This window comes from Jaculus jaculus, chromosome 18 (assembly GCF_020740685.1).
Source record: "Jaculus jaculus isolate mJacJac1 chromosome 18, mJacJac1.mat.Y.cur, whole genome shotgun sequence".
NCBI lineage: Eukaryota > Metazoa > Chordata > Mammalia > Rodentia > Dipodidae > Jaculus > Jaculus jaculus.
Genome location: NC_059119.1, coordinates 13811186 through 13836796, shown reverse-complemented (window position 1 = coordinate 13836796; position 25611 = coordinate 13811186). Strand labels below are relative to the sequence as shown.

The 25611-nt window shown below is 41.8% G+C and overlaps 1 protein-coding gene across 2 annotated transcripts in view; it reads left to right on the top strand.

Annotated features, from left to right (window-relative positions):
• The window catches only part of Micu1 (mitochondrial calcium uptake 1), a 188046-nt gene that overhangs the window by 40695 nt on the left and 121740 nt on the right, over positions 1–25611 (top strand). For both annotated transcript variants that reach the window (XM_004657905.2, XM_004657906.2), the window contains exons 3-5: positions 2068–2242; positions 10554–10716; positions 23001–23044. In XM_004657905.2, coding sequence (XP_004657962.2) covers positions 2068–2242; positions 10554–10716; positions 23001–23044 — 382 coding nt within the window. The remainder of the gene's footprint in view (positions 1–2067; positions 2243–10553; positions 10717–23000; positions 23045–25611) is intronic.

Genomic DNA, 25611 nt, shown 5'->3' with positions numbered 1-25611 from the left:
TGGTGTGCAAGCATGAGGACCTGGGAGGGCTTGATTCACCCTAAGTTCAATTCCCAGCACTCATGTCATCAGCTGGGCAGGCCATGTCCTGCTGGGAACAGAGGCCAGAGAATAACTGGAGCTTACAGATCAGAAATGGCAGTTCCAGGTTCAGTGAGAGGGACTGTCTCAAGGAAACATGTAGATGAGCAATAGAAGGCAGCACCTGATATTCTCCCCCAGCCCCCACATGTATGCACAGGTATATACACCACACACCACACTACACCACACATATTACACACACTTTGCCTACTGATGAAAATCTCAAATCCTTAGCAACATGCAAGGCCTTTTATATATGACCTCAAGTTTTGAGAAGCTAGTCTTTTCTGCCACATTCTCCTCTTCCTCATATCTCAGTGTTGCTGACAGCATAACTGTACAAAAGTAAATGAATGCAGCTGCTCTGACCTCAAATTAGGTAAAATAAGTTAAAACCTAACCATAGGTCCCCATCCTCTGTATACCTACTGTGATGGTTTGATTCAGGTGTCCCCCATAAACTTAGGTGGTCTGAACGCTAGTCTCCCCAGCTGATGGCAATTGGAAATTAAAGCCTCCTGGAGTCAGTGTATTGTTGGGGGTGGGCTTATGGGTGTGATAGCCAGCTTCGTCTTGCCAGTGTTTGGCACACTCTCCTGTTGCTACTGTTCACCCTCTGCTCATGCCATTGTTTTCCCTGCCATCATGGAGCTTCCCCCTCGAGCGTAAACCTTTGTCCCCCACAAGCTGCTCTTGGTTGGGTGATTCTACCAGCAATGCGAACCTGACTGCAACACCTTAGCCAGATACCTTCCTAGCAAACAAACCTGTTATCTTAAAACCATAAATTCAAGGCAGTTATCTCAAGACAGTTGGTATTTTGTCAAAGTCATTATTTGTGATGAATTGTAGACACATGTGCTACTTTGTGCATCTGGCTTTGCATGTGTACTGGAGAATCAAACCCAGGTCATTAGGCTTTGCAGACAAGTGCCTTAATTGCTGAGCCATCTCTCCAGCCCCCAAGTTTTTTAAACTTAAATTTGCACTTATTTGTAACTTAGTTCTTTTGTATAATGTATTATCAACAGCATGATTGCAACAGCTGATGGATGCTTTTAGTTGGCTTTGCTTTGGCATAACATGGCCTTAAAGAAAATTGTAATTGGCATGCTATAAGAATTTGTTGTTGTATGGTGAGAAATTTGCACTACTTTATGCAATAAATCAAGAGAAACTAAAGATTCACAAATCATTCTATAATAGTTAAGCATAACACTGTTTTTAAATGTGCTCAAAGGAAACTATAATAAATCACAACTCTGCACTTCATATTACTTGATTCATGCATGTGTACACATGTTAATGTATGTGCAGGTACATATGTGTACATGTGTATGTGTGGCTCAGAAAACCACGGAAGTGTTGTTCCTAACAGGTTTCTCTTTTGCACACCCAGAGCTTCTGTTAATATGATGGACTGCATGGTTAATCTAGGCTTCTCATTTGCATACCCAGAGATAGTGTTAATATGATGAACTGCATGGTTAATCTAGGCTTCTCTTTTGCACATCCAGAGATTGTGTTAATAAGATGGACCCACATGGTTTAGATTTTTCTTTTGCACACTCAGGAATCATGTTATGATGGACCTTGTGGCAGTTTGATTCAGGCGTCCTCCACAAACTTACGTGTTCTGAATACTAGGTTCCCAGCTGGTGGTAGTTTAAAAACTGAAGCCTCCTGGAGGCAGTGTACTGTTGGGGCTGGGTTTATGGGTGTTATAGCCAGTGTCCCCTTGCCAGTGTTTGTCATGATCTCCTGTTGCTATTGTCCACCTTATGTTGGCCAGGGGGTTATATCCACCCTCTGCTCGTGCCATCATTTCCCCCTGCCATCATGGAGCTTCCCCTCAAGTCTGTAAGCCAAAACAAACCCTTTCTTTGTACAAGCTGCTCGTGGTCAGGTGCTTTTCACCTGCAGTGAGAAGCTGACTGCAGCAGACCTGCGTGGTTAATCGAGGTTTCTCTTTTGCACACACAGGGCTCATGCAGAATCTCCACCATGTGTGAACAACATAAAAACTGACACCGGTGATAAAGGGAAGAGTAAAGAAGGAGGAGAAGTTTCTAACCAGGAAAAAAAAGCTGCAGATGCTTGTGCCGAGCCTTACCCAGAGGAAAAAAAGAAGAAACGTTCTGGATTCAGAGACAGAAAAGTATGGAACCAAATCTTGCAAGTGTATCAGAATTCTATGCCAAAGAGCAACGTTGTAGCTCAGTTTCCTGGTCTGTGTTTAGATGTGTCACAGGTCACATTCACTTCTGAAGTCTTTACCTCTTTGCTGCTGTCCATCTTGGACTAAGCCAAAGGTTCTCGCAAATGTGGAGCTGAAGAAATAGGTGACTGCATGTAGGGTTGGTAAGAAGGATGGGCATGCTCTTTTCTTAGTCTCTGAGGAAGAGGCTCCTGTTTTCATCAAGGACAGTCTTACCTGTTATCACTTATCTCTGATTCCTTTGCTTCGGTAGGGTGGTTCTTCTCTTTGGCTCTTCTTTAGGCTTAACGTTGAGTCTTCATGGTATTTCTGATTTGTGCTATCAAGTTATCAAAGGGAAATATAATTTCATTGGAAACATACAATTTCTAGAAAGCCAAATAATTGTGGAAGCAAAACCTCTGAATGACTGTCACACTTCATGTAATTAACACAGCCTGCTGTAGTGTGACTTCACTTCAGAAAAGCTTCCATTCTACCGTGATGGCAGACATGCGTGACAACCACTCCGGATGCGTTTCTTAGAATGGAAACTGAGGCAGTTGCTTTCAGTTCATATATAGCTCATGTTACAAGAGGAGTTCTTTCTGTGTTGGGGGTTAGGTTGTGTGTGTTAGCAAGAATTCCTCGGGGAAATTTAGATCTTTGTAGATGAAGGTATGGAATGTGTCTTCTCACCTTCTAAGCCCATTTCTGACTGGGGTGGAAACGGAACAAAAATTGGGTATCACAACCAACTGCTCAAGTGTCCTGGTTGGCTTCTGTAAAGAGATGACATTTGTGATGTTTCTTCTTTTATTTTGAGTAAACTCAAAGTTCAACTTTATTTTGTACTACCAAGTCATTTGTAGTTATACTTTACAAAGTGAGGTTCAGTTGACTCAAATTGACATTTTTTTTTAACCTCTCCAGTCTTACAGTCCTGGTTCTTCTTAGCAAATGAGGGCTCCTCATATTTACCTCTGAAGATAGGAAACCTATCTAATGTAGGTCCAAAATGATTCTTCTTTCTCTGATCTCTAAGGAAGAGCTGACTTTCCCTTATCAAGGGTGATCTTTCACATGCCATCGTGTGTCCCCAGCAATCTGTTTCACCACTTACTGCACCTCTGTTTGGTTTCTTTGCTTCACTTACTCTATTCTTTCACAGAGCATATATAAACATGCTAAGAACTCTTCTACCTATAATTTAAATAAAAATTTTTTATTAAAATCAAACTTTTAAAATATTTTATTTTCAATCCAACAGAAAAAATATTCAGTTTATAAGAGCAAAAATTGCAAAGTCTATAGGAGTTAATTAATAATATACATGAAATGAAACAAGAAAATTTATTGAAAAAATGTCTTTTAAAAACAGACCAGAGGGCTGGAGAGATGGCTTAGCAGTTAAGTGCTTGCCTGTGAAGCCTAAGCACCCTGGTTCGAGGCTCAATTCCTCAGAACCCACATTAGCCAGATGCACAAGGGGGTGCACACATCTGGAGTTCATTTGCAGTGGCTAGAGGCCCTAGCATGCTTATTCATTCTCTCTGCCTCTTCCTCTGTGTCTGTTGCTCTCAAGTAATAATAAAATAGACCAGAGCCAGATGTTGTGGTGCAAGTCTTTAAACCCAGCACTTAGGAGGCAGAGGTAGGAGGATCACCATGAGTTTGAGGCCACCCTGAGAATAAATAGTGAATTCTAGGTCAGCCTAGACTAGAGTAAAACCCTACCTCAAAAAACCAAAAATAAATAAAAATAGACCAGAGCTAAAGAGATGGCTTAGTGGTTAAGATGTTTGCTTGCCAAACCTAATGACCTGGGTTCGACTCCCTAGAACTTGTCAGCACAAGGTGACATATGTGTCTAGAATTCATTTGCAGTAGCTAGAGACCTTGGCATGCCCATTCTCTGTAATAAATAAAAATAAAACATAAAAAACTAACAACAAAAGCAGACCAGAAAATTTGTGGAGTAAACCCACGCTTTAAACAAAAATGATAAACTTATTAAAGCCAAGAGTTTGGCCTGTTTTTGAAACATACTGTACCTCTTAAAAGCTCATCATATGTATTTTATAGGCAAATTAAAATATCCTTATTTATTTTTATCTCCTTTATTTTATTTTAACTTTCTTTATTGATAACTTCCATAATTATAGACAATAAACCATGATAATTCCCTCCCTTCCCCCGCTTTCTCCTTCACAAATCCACTCTCCATCATATCCCTTCCTTCTCTTGATTAGTCCCTCTTTTATTCTGATGTCATCATCATTACCTCCTCCTATGAGGGTCTTGTGAAGTTAGTGTTAGGCACTGCACGGTCATGGAAATTTAATCCAGTTTCTGTCTGAACAGTTAGATTGTAAGCAGGCCTATCCTTCCTTTGGCTCTTACATTCTTTTCAACACCTCCCCCACAATGGACCCTGGGCCTTGGAAGGTGAGATAGAGATGTTTCAGTGCTGAGCATTCTTGTCACTTCTTCTCAGTGCTTTGGTGCCTTTGGGGTTATCCCAGTGGTCACTGCCATCTACATAGAGAAGCTTCTCTAACTAACAGTGAGAGGTGCATTAACGTATGGGTATGCATGTTGAGAAAAGTGCTTACAGGGCTGGAGAGATGGCATAGCTTGCCTGAGAAGTCTAAGGGCTCATGTTTGACTCTCCAGGTCCCACGTAAGTCAGACACACAAAGTGACGAATGTGCATAAGGTGGCACGTGTGCACAAGGGGGTGCATGTGGCTGGAGTTGGATTGCAGTGGCTGGAGGTCCTGACACACCAATTCTCTCTCATAAAAAAAAAAAAGCCCAGTCTGTTGAGTTTGCCTTAAAATAAAAAAGTACTTACAGAAAACATCCTTATTTCTTAAGGGTGAATTTGTTTATGGTAAGGAACAATCACCTTATCAGGCCCAAATCTCCTTTGTAACTGTGTGTGTGTGTGTGTGTGTGTGTGTGTGTGTGTGTGTGTGTGTGCAGGCATGTGCATGCAGGTGCACATATGGAGTCAGAACAACGTCAGGCTTCGCCATCCATCTCGTTGAGAGCAGTCTCTCTCATTGCTCACCACTGCGCTTGCCTGGCCAGCCGCCTTGCAAACTTCCAGTGGATTCTCCTGCCTACACCTCCTGTCTCGCTGGGATTAGACACTAGCACTACAGCATCCAGCTTTATGTAGATTCTGGAGACACGATCTTCTTGCCTTCACCTCCTGAATACTGGGATTATTAGGTGTTTACAGCCATCTCTAGCTATAAGATAGATTTTTATAATAGTTAATTCCTCTCATTCATTTCCTTTATGAAGAAAAAATTTTATACAGAAAGTGCAGCAATGTACACTTAATCCAGTTTAGCAGCAAATTCTTTAGCCTTTAACCTTCTTCAGGTTGGCAGTGTGAGCCACGGAATTTGGACCGAGCACACCGCCTCCCCAGTGTCAGTGATATTTCCTGGTAATTTTCTAGTTAACTGTCATTTTGTGATAGCAGAACTAGCGTAGCTAGGCACTGCTGTCTTTGAATGAACCTGTGTGAGAGGAGGGTGGTACATGTCTTCCTATGGACAAGACGTCCCGGCCTGCTCTTGCCCTTGAGGAAGCTTCAGAGGACCGCAAGGTAGGCAGCAAGACAACTGTCAGTGGGATGCAGTCCTGTGCGCTCATGAGCTGAGTCCTCTTGTTCCGCACCAAGGTGGGGATGGTCTTAACCTTGCTCAGAGGACAGAGGTCAGCCAGTCTGTTTCTTCTCTTGCTGTGACTATGTCCTGTCCTTGCTGGCCAGCTTAAGTAGTTGGGGAGTTATCTGGCAGTCCGCAACCTGGGTGACCTGGTAGTTGCAAGATGAGAGACACTTTCAAGCCTCCTGCAGAGGAGAGTCTTGTGCCGCCACAGCTGGGTATAGTGGAGCCATTTGACAAAACGAGTGAGGTAATGCAAGCAAAATGTTCCATCCAATAAAACATTATGAAGCCTTTTCCCACACACGGCATTTATGACCTTCTCGGTCTCTGGCTTCTTCACAACAGCAGACCTGGGGCCTCCTCCTTTCCCCTGGTCCTCTTTCCTTTCAGTATCTTGGTGGCTGGAAGAGTGAGGTTTTTCAATTTTATTACTCAAATCAGATGTTCATCACCAGAAACATAAAGTTTTATCTTGCCTGATTGATGCTATGTGATATATATATATGTCGGTATGTATGTTTTGGGTTTTTTTTTTCTTTTGGTCCAGTGGATTTTACTCAGGGCCTCACATGCTGTGCCATGCACTGTACCCCTCCAGCACGATAATGTGTCTTTTAATTCTCTTAATCTTAAGAGACAGAACCTTTTAACCTTTTCAAGTTTCTTGTTGTTTGAATTTTACTTATACTTCCGTTTAACTGCCCTGCAGAATATTCCTCCAGTCTCTGTGTCATTTGAATATTGGCAACCAGATTCTGAGGTTTAATCAGATTCAAGTTTGACCCCCATAACAAGACAAGAGGGGTATTATTTTCTGTTCCAGGAAACACCTAATATCTAGGTACTTTTTTTTTTGTGATGTTAGTAGTTATGGATGTTCAGTGTATAGATATGCTGGTTCATTGTGATTACAAAATGTTGATATCCTAATATCAAATAATTTTTTTATAAATTAGAATATTTATTTATTTGAGAGTTACAGACAGAGAGAGAAAGAGGCAGAGAGAGAAAGAAAATGGGCACGCAAGGGCCTCCAGCCACTGCAAATGAACTCCAGGTGCGTGTGCCCCCTTGTGCATCTAGCTTACATGGGTCCTGGGGAATCAAGCCTCGAACCGGGATCCTCAGGCTTCACAGGCAAGCGCTTAACTGCTAAGCCATCTCTACAGCCCTAAATTAGAATATTAATGAAGAGAAATTATCTCCTATTTGATTGTAAGTACTGGTTGCTACTCCTTGAAATAGGTCATATAAGAAAAATGATGACTGAATTAGATCCAGTTAAGTTCATAGTTTTGTTGAAGACAGATATCTTAACATAAAGATGTTCAAGAAAGATTGGTAAATAAATGATTAAATTGTTACCATAATTTCCTTAGTAAATTTCTTTTCAAGGTGGGGTCTCACTCTCGCCCAGGCTGACCCTGGAATTCACTTTGTAGTCTCAGGCTGGCCTCAAACTTACAGTGTTCCTCCTACCTTTGCCTCCCAAGTGCTGGGATTAAAGGCACGTGCCACCATGCCCAGCCCCTTAGTAAAAATTTTTTTTGTTGTTGTTTTTTGTTTTTTTGAGGTAGGGTCTCACTCTGGATCAGGCTGACCTGGAATTCACTATGTAGTCTCAGGGTGGCCTCGAACTCACGGCGATCCTCCTACCTCTGCCTCCCGAGTGCTGGGACTATAAAGGCGTGCGCCACCACGCCCGGCTCAGCCGTTAGTAAAAATTTTAACGCCCTTCAATCCTTCTGCAGCCTCCCTGTGCTTCCAGATGTTTGCTGTCCAGGATGCTGTATTCTAGTGCTCCACTTAGTCACCTGAAAGGAAGATGCAGGTGATGAGCAAGAATCTTCAAGATATGATGCTAAGTTTAAAGAAAAGGGCAAATATATACTCTGCAATATGTATATACTAAATTCTGCCAACATGGGGCTACATTAGATCTGTTACTTTCCTTAGCCTGTTGTTTCAAAATAAAACTATAGCTATATAAAACCATTGGTTTGTATAACAGTATAGCAAATACACGTACAGTAGCCCAAATCATGATCAAATTAGTAGTATTCAGCAACACAACTTAATGACTCTTGTAACAAACAAGGGATGTAATTTTCATTGCTAAAGTTCTTGACTCTTAGGCTTTTTCCTTTCTACCATGCATGTATGGTTGACAGTTTTTTAGCTCACAAAAGCCTCTTGCCCTAAGCATTCTTTATACCCCCTCTCACTTTTGTTTTGTTCTTAAGAGAAAGTTCAAGAACTTTGTAGCCAGTATTATGTAGCAGTTCATTAGACTCTGAGGTAAACGGACTTGTGATGCGAGACTTGTTGCACAGTCTCAAGGTTGAGACGCCCCTTATTGTGTTTGCCACTTGCTCAGGCTTTTGATAAAGTCTTCTCTGAAACCTACTCAGAGTTTAATGAAAGTCATTGAATTCTTGTCATGTACAGTTACAAATTAGCAGTCTTTCTAGGCTGCTAAAGGCACATCTGGTACTGCAATTAAGACCATTGTTAAACAGCTGCTGCCTATGACCTCGAAATGACACCTGCCAGGGGTGACTTATAGTAATGGCTGTTGATGGACAGATGTAAAACATCAGGAATGATGTAAATATTAGCCACCCTACAGACCTGGAACTGAACAGTATTTAGGTTTTATTCCTTGACATGACTTATATTTAAGATACTATTTACTATTGACTACCTCAGCATGCAAAATGCAGGTGTGAGGGGCTGGAGATGCAGCTCAGTTGGTAGAGTGCCTGCATGGAGCCCTGGGTTTGAGCCCCATGCCACATAAACTGGGCGTGGTGGTACATGCCTGTAATCTCAGCCCCTTGGAAGTGGAGGCAGGAGGATTATCAGCTACATAATGAGTTCCAGCCATCCTGAGTTACATGTCTCAAAATAGATATACATACATACATACATGCATTCATATATACACACACATACATGCATACATAGAATTCAGGTGTGAGAGGCTGGAGAGATTGCTTAGTGGTTAAGGTACTTGTCTGCAAAGCCAAAGGATCTCGGTTCAATTCCCCAGGACCCATGTAAGCCAGATGCACAAGGTGGTGCATGCATCTGAGTTTGTTTGTAGTGGCTGGAAGCTCTGGTGCACATACTCTCTCTCCTCCTCTTTCTCTCAAAAAAAGAATTCAGGTGTCAGAAACATTTTTCACATGTTCTCTACTCAGAATGGAGATTTGTATACCAGACAGCAATGAGCTATTATATTAGCATTACATAGTTTTAGGTAGATAGGTGCCACGCCTGATGCCTTGCAAACTGGCTAGACATGAGACACTTTCAGGCACTTACAGGAGAGAGCCCTGGACCACTGGGGCTCATTTATTCAAATAATTACTTGTGTGTTTCTTAAGTCTGTGCACGCGTGCACACACACACACACACACACACACACACACACGCACACACACATATATTTTTTTGAGGTAGAGTCTCACTCTAGTCCAGGCTGAACTGGAACTCAGTCTGTAGTCCCAGGCTGGCCTTGAACTCACAAAGATCCTCCTACCTCTCGTCTGTTTCTAAATATGGTCTGTGTATAGGATTGCTGGCTGTTGGCTCAATTTTTTTTTTTTTTGGTTTTTTTTGAGGTAGGGTCTCACTCTGGTCCAGGCTGACCTGGAATTCACTCTGTAGTCTCAGGGTGGCCTTGAACTCATGGCGATACCTCTGCCTCCCGAGTGCTGGGATTAAAGGCATGCACCAACACGCCCAGCGGCTCAATTTTTTAAATCAGAAATGAGTTTGTTTCTTCAGGCCTATTGATAATTGAGCTTCCACAAAATACTATTTTTTTTCCATGCCATCATTTAAGCTTGTCTTTGAAGGCTTGCTAACTATTCAAACCCATGAAATCTCAAGTCTGTTTAATGCAGGATTCTGAAATTGCATAGAAGAACTATCAAATAATCTCTTTTAAAAAGTCATGTAAACTGGGTGTGGTGGCACATGCCTTTAATCCCAGCACTCGGGTGGCAGAGGTAGGATCATTGTGAGTTCTAGGCCACCCCTGGACTAGAATGAAACCCTACCTTGAAAAAAAAAAGAGACTATAGATGTATGGTATTGTACCCTGTTCCTGGGATCTTTTGAATTCTCTTAATGGCACTATATAATTTTGCTAGATCTCAAAATTTTCAAATAAAAGTTCTAAACAAAAGCTATATGAATATTGCTTCAACTAGGGTATAAGTGAAATATTGGAATGAAGAAAAGTTTTCCTGTTGTGTTGGTGCATGCCTTTAATCCCAGCACTTGGGAGCCAGAGAAAGGAGGATTCCTGTGAATTTAAGGCCAGCCTGTGACTACATACTGAGTTTGAGGTCAGCCTGGGCTAGAGTGAGACCCTACCTCAAAAAAAAAAAAAAAAAAAAAAAAAACAGAAAAAAGAAATTAAGAAGTTTTGAAATCAGACTTATTTATTGAATAAAAATCCAACTATATAGAGAGATAATAAAATTTCTTCTAAAATATAAGAAAAATGAGAGGATTGATGAGGAGAGGATTAGGGTATTGCTTACTACAGTAACTCTAAACCTCAAATCCTAGGTGATGGAATATGAGAACAGGATTCGAGCCTACTCCACACCAGACAAAATCTTCCGGTATTTTGCCACCTTGAAAGTAATCAACGAGCCTGGTGAGACTGAAGTGTTTATGACTCCACAAGACTTCGTACGCTCTATAACACCCAATGAAAAGCAACCAGAACGTAAGTTGCTCAGTGAAAAATAAGATTGTGATGGTTATTTTTGCTACAGGTTGACTTGTTCTTTCTCTATATTTGCTAACTCTTCTAGGTCCACGCTGTAATGATGCTTACTGGCAGACTGAGCTCACTGTGGCAGGGATCAGGGGTCGAGGAGCTGTGTCCCCTAGCTGAGATCCATGGCCTATAACGAGAATGTTCTAGGCCAGTGTTCATACATGTGACTGCTGTATGGGCTTGACTTCGTTTTTGTTGTAGTAAGAGAGATAAAGATAGTCTTCAATAATTGCAGGAATATGGGACTTGTAAAAAGATGAAGTAAAAGTTAAAAAAAGAGACTGAGGACATGGCTTAGCAGTTAAAGGCACTTGCTTGCAAAACCTGCTGGCCCAGGTTTGATTCCACAGTACTGAAAGGCCCAAGAATTCAGAAGCCCAGAAATATTATCAACGCTCCAAAGAGAGCTTAAGCGGGCCCCTGCATACCTCAAACTCCAGGCTTTACTCTCTGTTGGAAGCAAGTAAAGAATCCCTCTTCTCATTATATCAGAGCCCGCTCCTAATATAAAACTAGGTAAAAAGGGCATGAGATAGCCCTCAAGGATGGGAAATGAGTAATGAAGTGAACCACTTATTTGGTTTCTGTAAATAGCCTGCACCATAAGCCTTAATAGCCCACACTGTAAGCCTTAGTAGCTCGCACCATAAGCTGTAGCAGCCTGCCTCAGACCACCAAGGTCATAGGAGGCTGATACCACACTCTGCTACCCCCACCTAAGGACCTGCGCAAATGCTGACCTCCAAGGTTATAGGAGACTGATACCACACTCTGCTACTCCCACCCAAGGACCTGCGCAAATGCTGACCACCAAGGTCATAAGAGACTGATTGGTCCACGAGGGGCTTGAACAAATTAAACTAATTGGCTTAGAAACTATGGGGTGGCACAAACTGACTGGCTCGCACCCCGCGGGCTCCTGATATTAAAAAAATGATTGGTCTAATGCACAGGTTTTGTTAGAAACCCTATAAAAAACTGTCCCATTCCTGCATTCGGGGCTCTGCAGTCCTCTACCCCTGTGCGGTGTACGACTGTGGGCCCCAGCGCGCTTGGAATAAAATCCCCTTGCAGTTTGCATCAAGACCGCTTCTCGTGAGTGATTTGGGGTGTTGCCATATCCGGGCAGAGCGTGGGGTCCCCCTCCTGGGGTTCCTTCAGTACCACATATAGCGAGATGCACACAGTGACACACACATCTGAAGTTTGTTTCTAGTGGCAAAAAAGCCCTGGCACACTAATACCCATGCACCTCTCTCTCTGTCTCCCTCTCTGCTTGTGAACAAATAAAAAATTTTAGGTTAAACAAAGAATAGTGGAAAGTCTGAGGAGATGGCTTAGCAGTTAAATGCACTTGCTTGCAAAGCCTGGCAACCTGGGTTTGAATCCCCAGTACACATATAAAGCAAAATGTACAAAGTGGTCTATGTGTCTGGAATTCATTTTCAGGAACAGTAAGCCTTGCCACACCATTTCTCATGGTCATTCATTCTCTTTTCCCTTGCAAATAAAATAAATATTTTTAAAAAATTCATTCATTCCTTTATATTGAACCAGAAAGATGGTTCAGCTAAAGGTGCTTGCTTATAAAGCCTAACAGCTTGGGTTTGATTCCCCACTACCCGTGCAAAGCAGATACACAAAGTGGCTCATGCACCTGGAGTTTAGCAGCAAGAGGCCCTGGTGCACCCATTCTTTCCCTCCCTCCCTCCCTTTCTCTCTCCTTGCAAATAAATAGCAGAATACCTATAAGTCCACCTCTGAGAAAACAAAGGCTGGACCTCTTGCTTAGAGGAAATAACCTGAATAAACAGGGTTTGTGGAAAGAAAATAAATGGTGTTAGGTTAAATGTAACAGTTTTAAGAATATATTTGGAAGATATTGTAAACAAAAGGTGGGGTAGAGCTGGGCATGGTGGTGCACGCCTTTAATCCCAGCCCTTGGGAGGCAGAGGTAGGAGAATCGCTGTGAGTTCGAGGCCACCCTGAGGCTATATAGTGAATTCCAGGTCAGCCTGGGCTAGAGCGAGACCCTACCTTGAAAATCCAAAAAAAAAAAGAAACAAAAGCACAACAGGTGGGGTAGGGTGCTCCAGGACCAAACCCTGTATTGAAGCTAGCATTAAGCTGGCAAACAGATAAGAGTCGTGCTGTCCCTGAAGAAAGAGGCTGCTACATTTTGGTGACAACACATTGTAGCATTTTTAAAAAGACTTTTTAATATTTTTATTTGAAAGTGGTAACTCTAGCCTCTAGCCACTGTAAATGAACTCTGGATGCATGCACCACCTTGTGCTGCTTCTGGCTTATGTGGTGTGATGGTTAAGTTTGTGTCAACTTGATCTGTTTAGGAATCCACAGTTCAGGAGCTGCTGCTGAGATGCAGCATGAGGCAGGGCCTGATGACCCTGAAGGCTGAAGGAGCCTTTGGTAGATGGACCATGGTTTGCATGAAAACCTGAAAATGTTTTGGATATACCAGGACTATGCAAGGGCTACCATAGAGCGCACTGTTGGTCTGGGATGAAAGTGCTCCCTGGCTTCTCTGCCCAGCTGGAGGGGCGGAACTGGAAATCTGGAGACTGTCGTTCTCTGGTTTCATTGAACTTGAACTAATATATTCAGTGTTTTATTAGTCTGTAGTTTGAATCTGTAGGCACCTGGCTGGAGACAGTGTCACTGGATGGATCTTAAGGCATGGTGGTGGGTTTGAGATTTTAATCTAAAGCTATGCAAAGTGTGCCTAGCTGGAGCTCCTGAAGTGCGCTGTGCTATATGGCTTTTAGGCTTGTGCTTCTCTCTCTGCTTGGACCTGTGAAGGCAGGCCAGCTTTTTCTGCCATTATGGAACTTCCCCTGGATCTATAAGCTTAATAAACATCCCTTCCTCCATAACTGTGCCAGGTCTGGAAATTCATCTCAGTGAACCTGGAGCTGTCTACCACATGTGGGTACTGGAGCATTGAATCTGGGTCCTTTGGCTTCACAAGCAAGCACCCTAATTGCTAAGCCATCTCTCCAGCCCAATTGATTTGTGGGTGTTTGTGGGGGAGTTGCCTTTGCAAATGAACTCCAGGTGCTTGCATCACTTTTGATGTCTTACTTACATAGATGGCTTCTGTGAGGTTTTGTTTCATATTCTTTTGAACTCCAGCATTTTTTATTGCTAATATTATTTATTTTTAAGCAGAGAGAGAGAAGGTACATGCACAAGGGTCTCTAACCACTGCAAACGAACTCTGGATGCATGTGCCACTTTGTGTATCTGGCTTTATGTGGGTCCTGGGGAAATCAAACCCAGACTATCAGGCTTTGCTGGCAAACACCTTAACTGCTGAGCCCTTTCCAATTAAGGAAATCTTTATCAGATACTTACTGGTCACTTAGATAACAAAACAGACACTGCAGGATGACAACGATCTTTGTAAGAATACTTCGCAAAAATTACTGCAAAGACTGTTGGCTATCATCTGGAGCAATAACACCACCCCTGGGGTGGGGAGAATCTGATTTCCACTTACGTCATTGTAATATCACAGCGTATCCCACACAGGTCACTTTAACCAGATCACAGGAACAACAGAACTTGACAGTGAGCTTCCCTGTTACAACGCAGCTATGCCGCCAGGACATACACCAAGATAGAATTGGGACTGGAAGTTCCAGAAAGAGAAATTAGTTAAAAAGGAAGCCTAGGTACCTTGTTGCCAGTAGATATGTCCTTTAAAACAGCGTTTTAAAACAATGAGGTACTTTAGACAGAAGTAAAAGGACATTATGAGGTAACCTGAAAGCATATGTGGAAGTAAGACAATATATTACTACACAGCAGGCAGCTATAAAAACCAGTGCAGGTTGAACATCCTGAATCTAAAATCTCCAGTATGACCCCACAGTGGAAAATTCCACACTTGACCTCTTGTGGTGGGTCACCATGAAAACACAGGTGTACCAAAAAGTATTGTATAAAATTACCATTGGGCTATGTGTATATATGTGAAACATAAATAAATTTGATGCTCAAACTGTACCTCCTTCTGCACTGTATTAAATCAATCTGATACACAAGCTATGCTTTCTCAGGAGGGTGAAGAGGAATTCAGTCCTGGTTGGTTGTAGCAGTGACCACCACCTCCACATGCTGTTCGGGTTGTTTTTTCTTTTTCCTCTGTATTGCAGTCAGGTTTGCATTGCTGCAGAAATCACCTGACCAAGAACAACTTGTGGTGGGGGGAAGAGGTTTATTTTGGCTTATAGGCTAGAGGGGGAAGCTCCATGGTGACAGGGAAAACAATGGCATGAGCAGAAGGTGGACATCATCCCCTGGCCAACATCAGGTGGACAATAGCAACAGGAAAGTGTGCCAAACACTGGCAAGGGGAAATTGGCTATAACACCCATAAGCCCGCCCCCAAGAATATATCACCTCCAAGAGGCATTAATTCCCAAATCTCCATCAGCTGGGAACCTAGCATTCAGGACACCTAAGTTTATGGGCAACACCTGAATCAAACCACCACATTCAGCCCCTGACCCCAATAAAAGGATAACCATAGATGACAGAAAATACAATGCATTCAATCCAACTTTATAAATCCCCATAGTTTTTATCAATCCAAATAATGTTCAAATATCCCCATAGGCCAAGATCTTTTGACTGAGCCATTATACCAAAAGAACCAAACCAAAACAAACAAAAAAACATTTACACTGCAAAACATGGCATTGGGCATAGCAAAGAAATATTCAACCAATACAAGATTTAAAACAACCAGGGCAAACATCAAACTCTAGCTTCAAGTCCAACAACTCTAGTCAATGACAAACCTCCAAGTCTGATAATTCTAACCAGCAACAAGTCTCTGGAGTTCCAATTCCACCCCTCTAGCTAGGCTACTCACAGTCCTGGGAAACCTCATCAGGGGCTGGCAGCTTTCCTTAGCAGCCATCTCATGGTCCAGGCATCTCCACTGGTTCTCCACTGTAACCCCACGGTTCATCCTCATGGCCCCATCGGGTCTCCACACAGGCATCCAGCAAACCTGCTTCACACTGCCCATGACCATTTCCAAAACACAAGATCATGTTGCCTACTCAATGACCCTCTCTTTCCTGCGTGTCTTATACCCCACAATACCAGGTAGAGTGCCAATTTGTTAATCCGGGGGGGTGGGGAATAAAGCAGACTTTGAAGAATAGGACACTCTTTAAGCATTCAGGCCCCTTCAAAAGACATTCTTCCTGTTGCCCCAGTGCAGGTCACCTGGCCCAATCTCAAGGGTTGTAATCTCTCAATTGCAGTTGAACAGGCAGCAGTTCAGACAAAGATTTTTCTTTCTCTGCCATATCCCTCTGCTCACACCAGTCTGTTTCTACACAAAGCAACCCTGCACAGTGTGAAGCAGGACATGGGCATAAGAGCAAGCTTCTTACACAAACTGCTAGCCCAGTCCAAGCAAAGCTCTTTCTCACCCTCATAAGCCAAACCTCACAGTCCATAGTTCTTACTGCATTCAGGCCTTGCAACTCTGACCAGAATAGTCCATCAAGCGGTACTTACAGCACTGCAAGGCATCTGTTAGGCCAAGGTTTCAAATCCTTCCACATTCCTCTTGAAAATAGCTTTAAGAGATCAAAGCCACGCAGTCAGGTGTCTAGCAGCAGCCCTACTCCTCAGCACACTTGACTGTTGCAGTCCGGTTCGCATTGCTGGCAGAAATCACCTGACCAAGAGCAGCTTGGGGTGGGGGGAGGTTTATTTTGGCTACAGGCTCAGGGGGAAGCTCCATTATTACAATGACATGAATAGAGGGTGAACATCACCCCCTGGCCAACATCAGGTAGACAATAGCAACAGGAGAGTATGCCAAACACTGGTATGGGGAAACTGGCTATAGCACTCATAAGCCCGCCATCAACAATACACCGCCTCCAGGAGGCGTTAATTCCCAAATCTCCGTCAGCTGGGAACCTAGCATTCAGAACACCTGAGTTTATGGGGGACACCTGAATCAAACCACCACACACTGTTGCACTTTCTCCAGTCTTTTAGCACTGATTCCCTGCTTCTTAGAAGACTAAAAAGCCATCACTTATTTTTGAAAGAATCCGGTCTTTGTATCATAGAATATTTTACCCCCATTCTGTATTTTACTCGCATCCCTTTGGTGCTGGTTAACATCCCCCAAGCCTTTGCGTTTCATCTATGTGGGAGGCACCTGGAAAGGAGGCTACCGAAATAATTGAATGCTAAAATCATAAGTATGTCAGTCTTCCTGCCAGGTTCCTTATTTTTGGATAGGCTTCATGTATGTTCATTCAAGGAACACTGATTAATAAGACATCTGTGCATGCAGGGGTGCAGTAATTAATTCCTGGTCTATCGTATTTTTTTAGATTTGTGTTTTAAATTTTATATATTTATTCGAGAGAGAGAGAATCGGCATGCCAGAGCCTCCAGCCACTGCAAACAAACTCCAGATGCATGTGCCACCCTGTGCACCTGGTTTACATGGGTATTAGAGAATCAAACCTGGGTCCTTAGGCTTTGTAGGCAAGCACCTTAACTATTAAGACATGTCTGCAGACCATCTATCATCGTTTACAATGAGAAAGAGGTTTAGCAAACACTCCACTAATAGCACCCATTTTTAGATTCAGATTTAAAAAAGCTTTAATTAAAATTTTTTTATTTTCGTATTTACTTATATGAGAGAGAAAGAGAGAATGGGTGCACCAGGGCCTCTTACCACTGCAAATGAACTCCATATGCATGCACTACCATGTGTATCTGGCTTACGTGAGTCCTAGGGAATTGAACCGAGGTCCTTTGGCTTGGCAGGCCTTAACCGCTAAGCCATCTCTGCAGCCCAATTTTTAAAAAAAATTAATTTATTTGAGAGAGAGAAAGAGGAAGAGAGAGAGAGAGAGAGAGAGAGAGAGAAATGGGTATACCAGGGCCTCTAGCAACTGCTGAGAAACTTCATATGCAGGCACCACCTTGTGCATCTGGCTTATGTGGGTACTGGGGTATTGAACCTGGGTCCTTAGGCTTTGCAGACAAGCACCTTAACTGCTGAGCAATCTCTCCAGCCCTGTTTAGACTCTTTTAACACAGGAACAGCAACTTGTTTAGGAAATGTGGAGGGAAGAAAGTAAAGAAGGGTGATTTGCAGAGGAAAGAGAACTGTACAATATTTTCCTGTTTATTTTATTTTTTAACATTTTATTTATTATTATTTATTTATTTATTTGCAAGGGGTGTTTGGGGAGGGCATGCTAGGCCTCTTGCCACTGCAAATGAACTCCAAATACATGTCCCACTTTATGCATCTGGCTTTACGTGAGTACTGGGGAATTGAACCTGGGTCATCAGACTTTGCAGGCTTGCAGGCAAGCACCTTTAACCACTATGCCATCTCTGCAGCCCCCTGTTATTTATTTATTTATTTATTTTTTAATAGTTTTTTTTTTTTTTATTTGAGAGTGAGAGACACAGAGAGAAAGACAGATACAGGGAGAGAGAGAGAATGGGCGCGCCAGGGCTTCCAGCCTTTGCAAACGAACTCCAGATGTGTGCGCCCCCTTGTGCATCTGGCTAACGTGGGACCTGGGGAACCGAGCCTCGAACTGGGGTCCTTAGGCTTCACAGGCAAGCGCTTAACCGCTAAGCCATCTCTCCAGCCCCTGTTATTTATTTTTACAATAATGTTTCTATTCTTGCCAAAACAACTGTCCAGACAAAAGTCTCATTTCAATTTGTAACTTTGTTTCCCCTCTAAGTAGGGTTTCATTCTAGTTCAGGCTGACTTGGAATTCACTGTGTAGTCTCTGGGTGGCCTGGAACTCACAGCCATCCTCCTACCTCTGCCTCCCAAGTGCTGGGATTAAAGGCATGCACCACCACGCCCGGCTCAATAATACTTTTTAGATAACAAAATGATCTTGAAAGGCCCATCCTAAAATATTTCGTTTTCCTTGACATACTGGAAGCAAATTCTTAAAAGTTGCATATGGAGCCAGGCATGGTGGCGCATGCCTTTAATCCCAGCACTTGGGAGGCAGGGGTAGGAGGATGGCTGTGAGTTCGAGGCCACCCTGAGACTCCATAGTGAATTCCAGGTCAGCCTGGGTTAGAGTGAGACCCTACCTCGAAAAAACAAAAAAAAAAAAAAAACTAAAAAGTATTATTTTATCCCTTTGAAAATAGTTATTTTGGTTGCCTCCATACCTTCTGGCATGTCAGTTTGTTGGTGTGATTGAGTCTGTGGTGTGGGAACTGCATGTAGGCACTTAGCCTGCCGTGCAAGCCCTCTTTTACTGAGCTCTGTCCCAGGCCCCATCTTAATTACTGAATGATGAATTATATAAACAAAAGAGTTACTAAATGTGTACTCTGCCAAATACATTTCTGGTTTTCATGAAAAGTTAGAATCATGAATAATTAACATTTCTTGTAAGATGATAATCATGAAGGGAAATTCTGATACATTAAAATGAGATTCAGTGAGAAATTGACTTCATTTTCATTTTCTCATCAACAAGATATCTCAACCCAAAAATGTTGGTTCAGCAGAAGTAAAGTATATATTCTATAGGAGTTGGAATAAAGAAGAGGAAGGCCATAGATTTTTTTATCATTAGAATTTCTGTCATAAATGGCTGGCCTGTAGCCAGTAACACATATTTCAGTTTCGTTTTGTCATGACTTCACACGTACTGTATCCCAGGATACCCAGCAGCTCTAAATTTGTAAGTTTTAGATTTAGAACTGCTTAAAAATAATCTCAAAACACAGAATACATGGAGCCCTAAAATTAAGTACTTTTGAAAGGAGTAGAAAGCTGAATTTCAGAGTGAAAAGTTGAGTATGAATACTTTTGTATACTAAGTTTAAATAAAGTAGCAATAATTAGGAAGCACTTTTTAAGGGGGAAATGCTCTATGTTCCTTGAGTATGTCTCATCTCCCTTCTGTAATCTGTGTGTCAACACCCCAGGGTCAACTGTGTCGGGCTGTGGGCACCAAGTTACTCTCACTGTTGTAACAACCACTTCTGCATACCCAGGCAATGATGTAGCTACCCACTGCCTCGTTGGGAGAATTACGAAATTTCCATGTAGGCAGATTAGCTCTGGGTAGAGAAACACATACCCTGTTAAAGAGGATCCCTCTTTCCTTCCCACCACATTCTACTGGCTGATCCTATCCATCTTACTGTATCTACATGAAGGAAAACAGACTGTGAAGGGGGCCCAGGTCTTACTGTGGTTCATTTGTCCTGTACTCCTTATTCTTCCATTTCCTAAAGTTGTTTTTGTCATTGGTTTTCCAGGTCAATTTAGCCCATTGATAACTTTACAAAATAAAACTTTATTGACATATGATTATGTAATTTGTTCACATGTTGTTTGTCTGTACACTGTTTGCAGCATAAGAACAGTGATCAAGTGGCTCCAAATGCTTCCTCCCCAGACTCACACTGGAAAGGTTTATTGATGTTTGCATTAGATCAGTGCTGTTAACTTATTGCTCAAATAATCATGCTCTTTTTTCTTCTACATCTGTCAAGTTTTGAGAGTTACATTTAAACTACCTTTCTGATTGTTGAGATTTGTCCTGATGGTTCTGTCAATATTGCTTTATTTTAGATGGATGAGTATTAATTAAATAGTTTATTAGTCACTTTCATTGTTGCTTTGGAAAAATGCCTGACACAAACCACTTAAGGAAGGAGGGATTGTTCTGGTTCACAGTTTGATGGCACAGTCTGTCATGGCACGGAAGGCATCGTGGCAGGAGCCTGACGTAGGTGGTCACCCTGCGTCCACAGTCAGCACGCAGGGGCACTGAACACTAGACGTAGGTGGTCACCCTGCGTCCACAGTCAGCACCCAGGGGCACTGAACACTAGTGCTCAGCTCCAAAAGATGCTAAAATTTTAGCATTCAGACCCTGGCTAAAGAACAAACCTCGACACTTACTTAAAATCAAAATAATTTCTTCTGGGAGTTTTATCAAATTTGGAATATTGTAATTATATGTTCTAAAATTAAAATAAATGTAAAATAGGTACATTTTGCATGAGCCATAGAAAATGGGCTTCATCTAATTATGAACTTCCTTGAAGCTTGTCGGTCACAATTTATACATACGAATTTTATTAAATGGCTACTTGTGTCAATTCATTTAAACAATTTGGTCGGTTTAACTGACTGAGTATGTTTGTAAATATTTCTTTCTGCAGTGACGTTGCCTGAGCTAAGACTAGATTTCATGTTTAGACAGAGAAGGCATGTTCACTGACTTTCACCGCTCTCTTCAATTCTCGATAAACTGGCTATGCTAACGCTAGGATGGTTTGGAGTCAGACTGCTTTGGTTGCCTAAGCAAGAGACAGAAGGTAGAGATTTGAAATGAAGAAGGCATAATGTTTTGAAAGAGGGTCTTGGAGGAGACCATTTTATCAGCATATTACTTATGTCCTTTTAAAGAGATTGTCATAAGAAGCATATAAATTTACCAACATAACCATTTTTAGTGTGCAGGAAAATAGTGCTTACCTAATAGTTTAATTTTTTTAATAGTTTTGCTTCTTTTCCTTCTTCTTCCCTCCTCCCTTTCTTCTTCTTTTGCTCTCTTGTACATAGAGCTGGAACCCACTTATGAAGGTATTAAATTAGAAGTTCTGTCAAGTACACAGGAATATTGTAGTTCTCACTGTTCTGTCCCTGGTAGAGACTGTCCCATCAGCCTGGTCCCAGATTCCACGTCCTGTGAGGTAGAGCCAGAGCCAGGGTATGCTAGATAAACGCCACCTAGCCATTTCTAGTGTGAGCCACCGAGACCCTAACCTTGGAGCTGTGGCATGACTGCTCCTTCCCCAGGCTTTTATTTTTTTCCTTGCTGAATATATGTTGATGTGTGTGTTTATATAGCTGTTCATTTTGTTGTTACTGCTACATGCAGGGAGCAAGCTAACTTCAGAAGGCCATTGTAAAGATGCTTGACTCCACAATAGCTGACTGTGCCCCACTGTCCACAAGTGCTAAAGGTCCAGGACTGTTCCATGGAGCTCAAGAGAAGGAAGGGACTATTTGAGAGCAATAATCTAATGTAGCTAGCCAGGTTTCTATGATTCCAAACCACTCCGTAGTGAACGTTCTTCTCCGTGAATATTTTTTGAGATGTGGACTTGCTCACCCACTGGATACCTTCCTCTTCAGTCTCCAGAGCTGCTGACTTTGTTTTCAGAGTAGCTATGCTACTTACACTCCTGCCAAGAGAGTAGGAGAAACTCCTCCTTTGCATTCCTGTCCGCACCTGATGTCTTCAGACTTAAATCTGAGCTGGAACCAGGGCCTAATACATGCTACACATGCACTCGCTCTACCGCTGAGCACACCTCAACCCCAAACTTACCGTGTTAAGAAACTTATAGATGTAAATGATGATATGCATGTGGGAGGAGGGAAGAAGAAGGAAAACGAAGGAACGAACTGAGTAATTGCATGAAAAAAATAGGCATTATTGCAGAATGATTTCTGGGTTTCCATTCTCAAAATGCCTACCTCTTATTGAAGTAATTGCTCCTGTGAAATATTATTGTATCCATACGTCTTTTAAACACAATTGTGTCGTTTTTGCTGTGCTGGGTCTGAAACCCAGGCCATTGTGCAAAATAGGAAAGTGCTCTACCACTGAGCCACTGGAATCCAACTCCTGGTGCATGAAGCCGCCTTTTGCACATGTCTGAACTTGCGTGCTTGTGTCACTTTGTACGTCTGGCTTACGTGGGACCTGGAGAGTCAAACATGGGTCCTAAGGCTTTACAGGCAAGTGCCTTAACTGCTAAGCCATCTCTCCAGCCTGTTATTGAAATCTTAATACCAGAAAAGTTTTACGCATTCAGATTAATTTTTCTCATTATAATGAGAGGTGATACAATGGAAGAGCTCTACTCTGTGAAGACCCAGAGTTCTTTGGGTTCCACCATTGAATACCACCCCTTCATTGCCTCCTGTTCTGATATGTGGAAGAAAGAAAAAGAAAAAGAGTTGGTTTCAATCTTTTAACACTTGCACTATGAATTGTAAGCATGGCCTTTGAATAAAGGTTGTGGCCGAACTATCTGGTACAATTAATTGAATGAAAACAAAACTGAGAGCTGTCAGTTTGTACAGCTCATGAGTTCTGATCAGTGGCTCATTTTTTGTTCTCTTTTTCTTTCAGACTTGGGCCTGGACCAATATATAATAAAACGTTTTGACGGCAAGGTGAGCAAACTGACACACGTATGTCCCGTTTTTCCTAGGAACATGTTCAAGTCTCTCTAGAAGTATGTGACCTGTGAACGTCTGTCAAAGTGGCCAAAAGCTTGTGTGTAGGTTAGAAGAACTGTACTGTCTTTAGATGACCCTACAGAAAGAATCAAGCGAGGTTTTAGAACTACTTTTCCAAACTGGGCATGGCAGTGCACATCTTTAATCTCAGCACTGGGGAGGTAGAGGCAGCAGAATTGCTGTGAGTTCCAGGCCAGCCCAAGGCTACAGAGTCATCTAGGTTAGCCTGGGCTACAGTGAGACCCTGCTACAAGAAAACAAAAGAAATTACTTTTTCCTTATGAAATAGCTCCCATGGGTTGTCTGTTCCACATATTAAGACTTTTCTACTCAGTGTGTGTTGACTTTTGAATGTTAACCCAAAAATTATCATGAAGGTGATAATAAACTCCTGTTATTACATTTGCACTTCTTATAAAACACCTGATTGGACCTTCTGGCAGTACATAGCAATAATCTTAACCGTAAAATTGTGATGTCCTCACAATGCTTTAATAATTATGAAAAATCCTCCCAGTTTGCACGTTTGAATTATATTTATTTTCAGTTCTTTGTACCAGAATAAATTATATTTTAAAGTCCTTCTTAGATGTAGAAAATGAAACTTTCAATTTTATAATCTCATTAGCTTCCAGTTAAACATGTTTTTCCCTTTCAGGATAAATGCTTCAAAAGGAAAAAGAAAATTTTACACAGGGACAGAAAGAAAAGGAAAGGGTCACTTTTAAAGAGGAGGAAGAAAGAAGAAAGAGCCAGGAGGGGTGGCTCGGCAAAGCATAAAGAGAATGAATGCACAAAGAAAGTCATGAAGTGGCTGAAAAAGGCAGGATCGCCAAGCAGAGTCTAGACGGTGTGGGGCCCAGTCGGTAGAAACCGGTGCTGCAGAATTGTGCCAGTTACCTTGTCCCTGAGTAAAACGCCATACCTGACATAGCTTAGTAAACTGGAGTGGAGTGGTGAGCCCTTTTGTACAACGAAGAGTGAGCCTTAAGATTTGAGAGCTCCAAGCCCCAGTACCTAAAATGTACCTTTCCCAGGTCTAAAATACCTCCTCAACATGGGTATCCTGCTTTTAGAGTCGTATGTTATAAAAGAAAGAATAGTCGCAAAGAAAGGGAATTGAACTAGACTTTTGGAAACCTATGTTCAGAGCCTCAGCTCAGCTTTGGGTCTGCTGGATCTTTGCTTAAATCCCTGGTGTCTCTACATTTAGTACATGTCTGGATTTGAGGTCACTGCAGGCTCTGGTGTCAAGGTCAGAGTCTAGGTCAGCCCCCATCTTACTTGCCTCTTTCCCTCAGAGTCCAGCATAGTCCAGCACACAGAGGCAGTGAATCAATGTTTGATAACTTGCATACAGTCAGCTAGTCTAGCAGATATTCCTTGGAGACATAAGGGTCAAGGTTTAATGGTTGATTTTGGTATGTTTCTGAGTCTCTTCATGATTTCTTCTCTCAGTAGAAACTCAGAATTCTTAAATAGTACTTTGTAGAGTGTTTAAATTCTACAATAGTTTACTTATGATAAAGCAAGATTCATGTGTTACTTTTATTACAGTCAGAAATATAATTAGAAAGCTAAATATCCTGTAAGAACGTGTTTTTTTTTTTTTTTTTAAGTAGGCAGTATACTCTCTCACTCTCACCCTCTCGTTGGAAAGTAACCAGCTATGAAGTGCTTAAAGAAAGAATAATTTATTCTCATCTTAGCTTCCAATTTTTTAAGCTTTTAGCACAACATTTAACAAAGCCCATTACTGGACCATTAACATCTAGGTGAATTGTACCTTACCCTTTATGTTAGAGACAGTAAAAGCAAATGTAAGAAAAAAAATTTCCTGGGGTGTTTATATTTGGCAAATTTCACAGACCCTTCACATGTAAAGTGGAAGGAATGGCCCAACTGATAAAAATAATTGGATAATTTTACTATCTTTTTATTCTATTCAGTTTACTTAACAAGATAAATCCAGTTGAAAAGTAATCAAGGCATTTCTATTTCAACTGGAAGTCAATGAAACTGTTTGATTAAGCAGCATTTGAATTTTGGTGGGAATCTTTTTCTATAGCCCACTACTATGTCATTGTCGTCATTGTTTTGAGGCAGGGTCTCACTGTAGCCCAGGCTGACCTGGAACTCACTCTGTAGCCAAGGCCTTAACCTCATGAGTATTGGGATTAAAGGTGTGAACTGTTATTTTCTTAACACTAATTCTTTAAATATTTGCAATTTCCTTGGTAAAAAGGCCATATGCTACATTACTGGCACTTCTATCATCTATTCCATTTCAAAGCTTCCACTCACTGACCTTGGGTAAAGAATTACAGCTACAGTTACCACTGTTTTAAATGTATATTTTATAGGTAAATGATGTTTGGTTGCAATAGTTAGTCTAATATTAAAGCTTTCTTTTCTTTTTTTCTTTTTGAGGTAGGGTCTTGCTCTAGTCCAGGCTGATCTGGAATTCACTTTGTAGTCTCAGGCTGGCCTTGAACTCACGG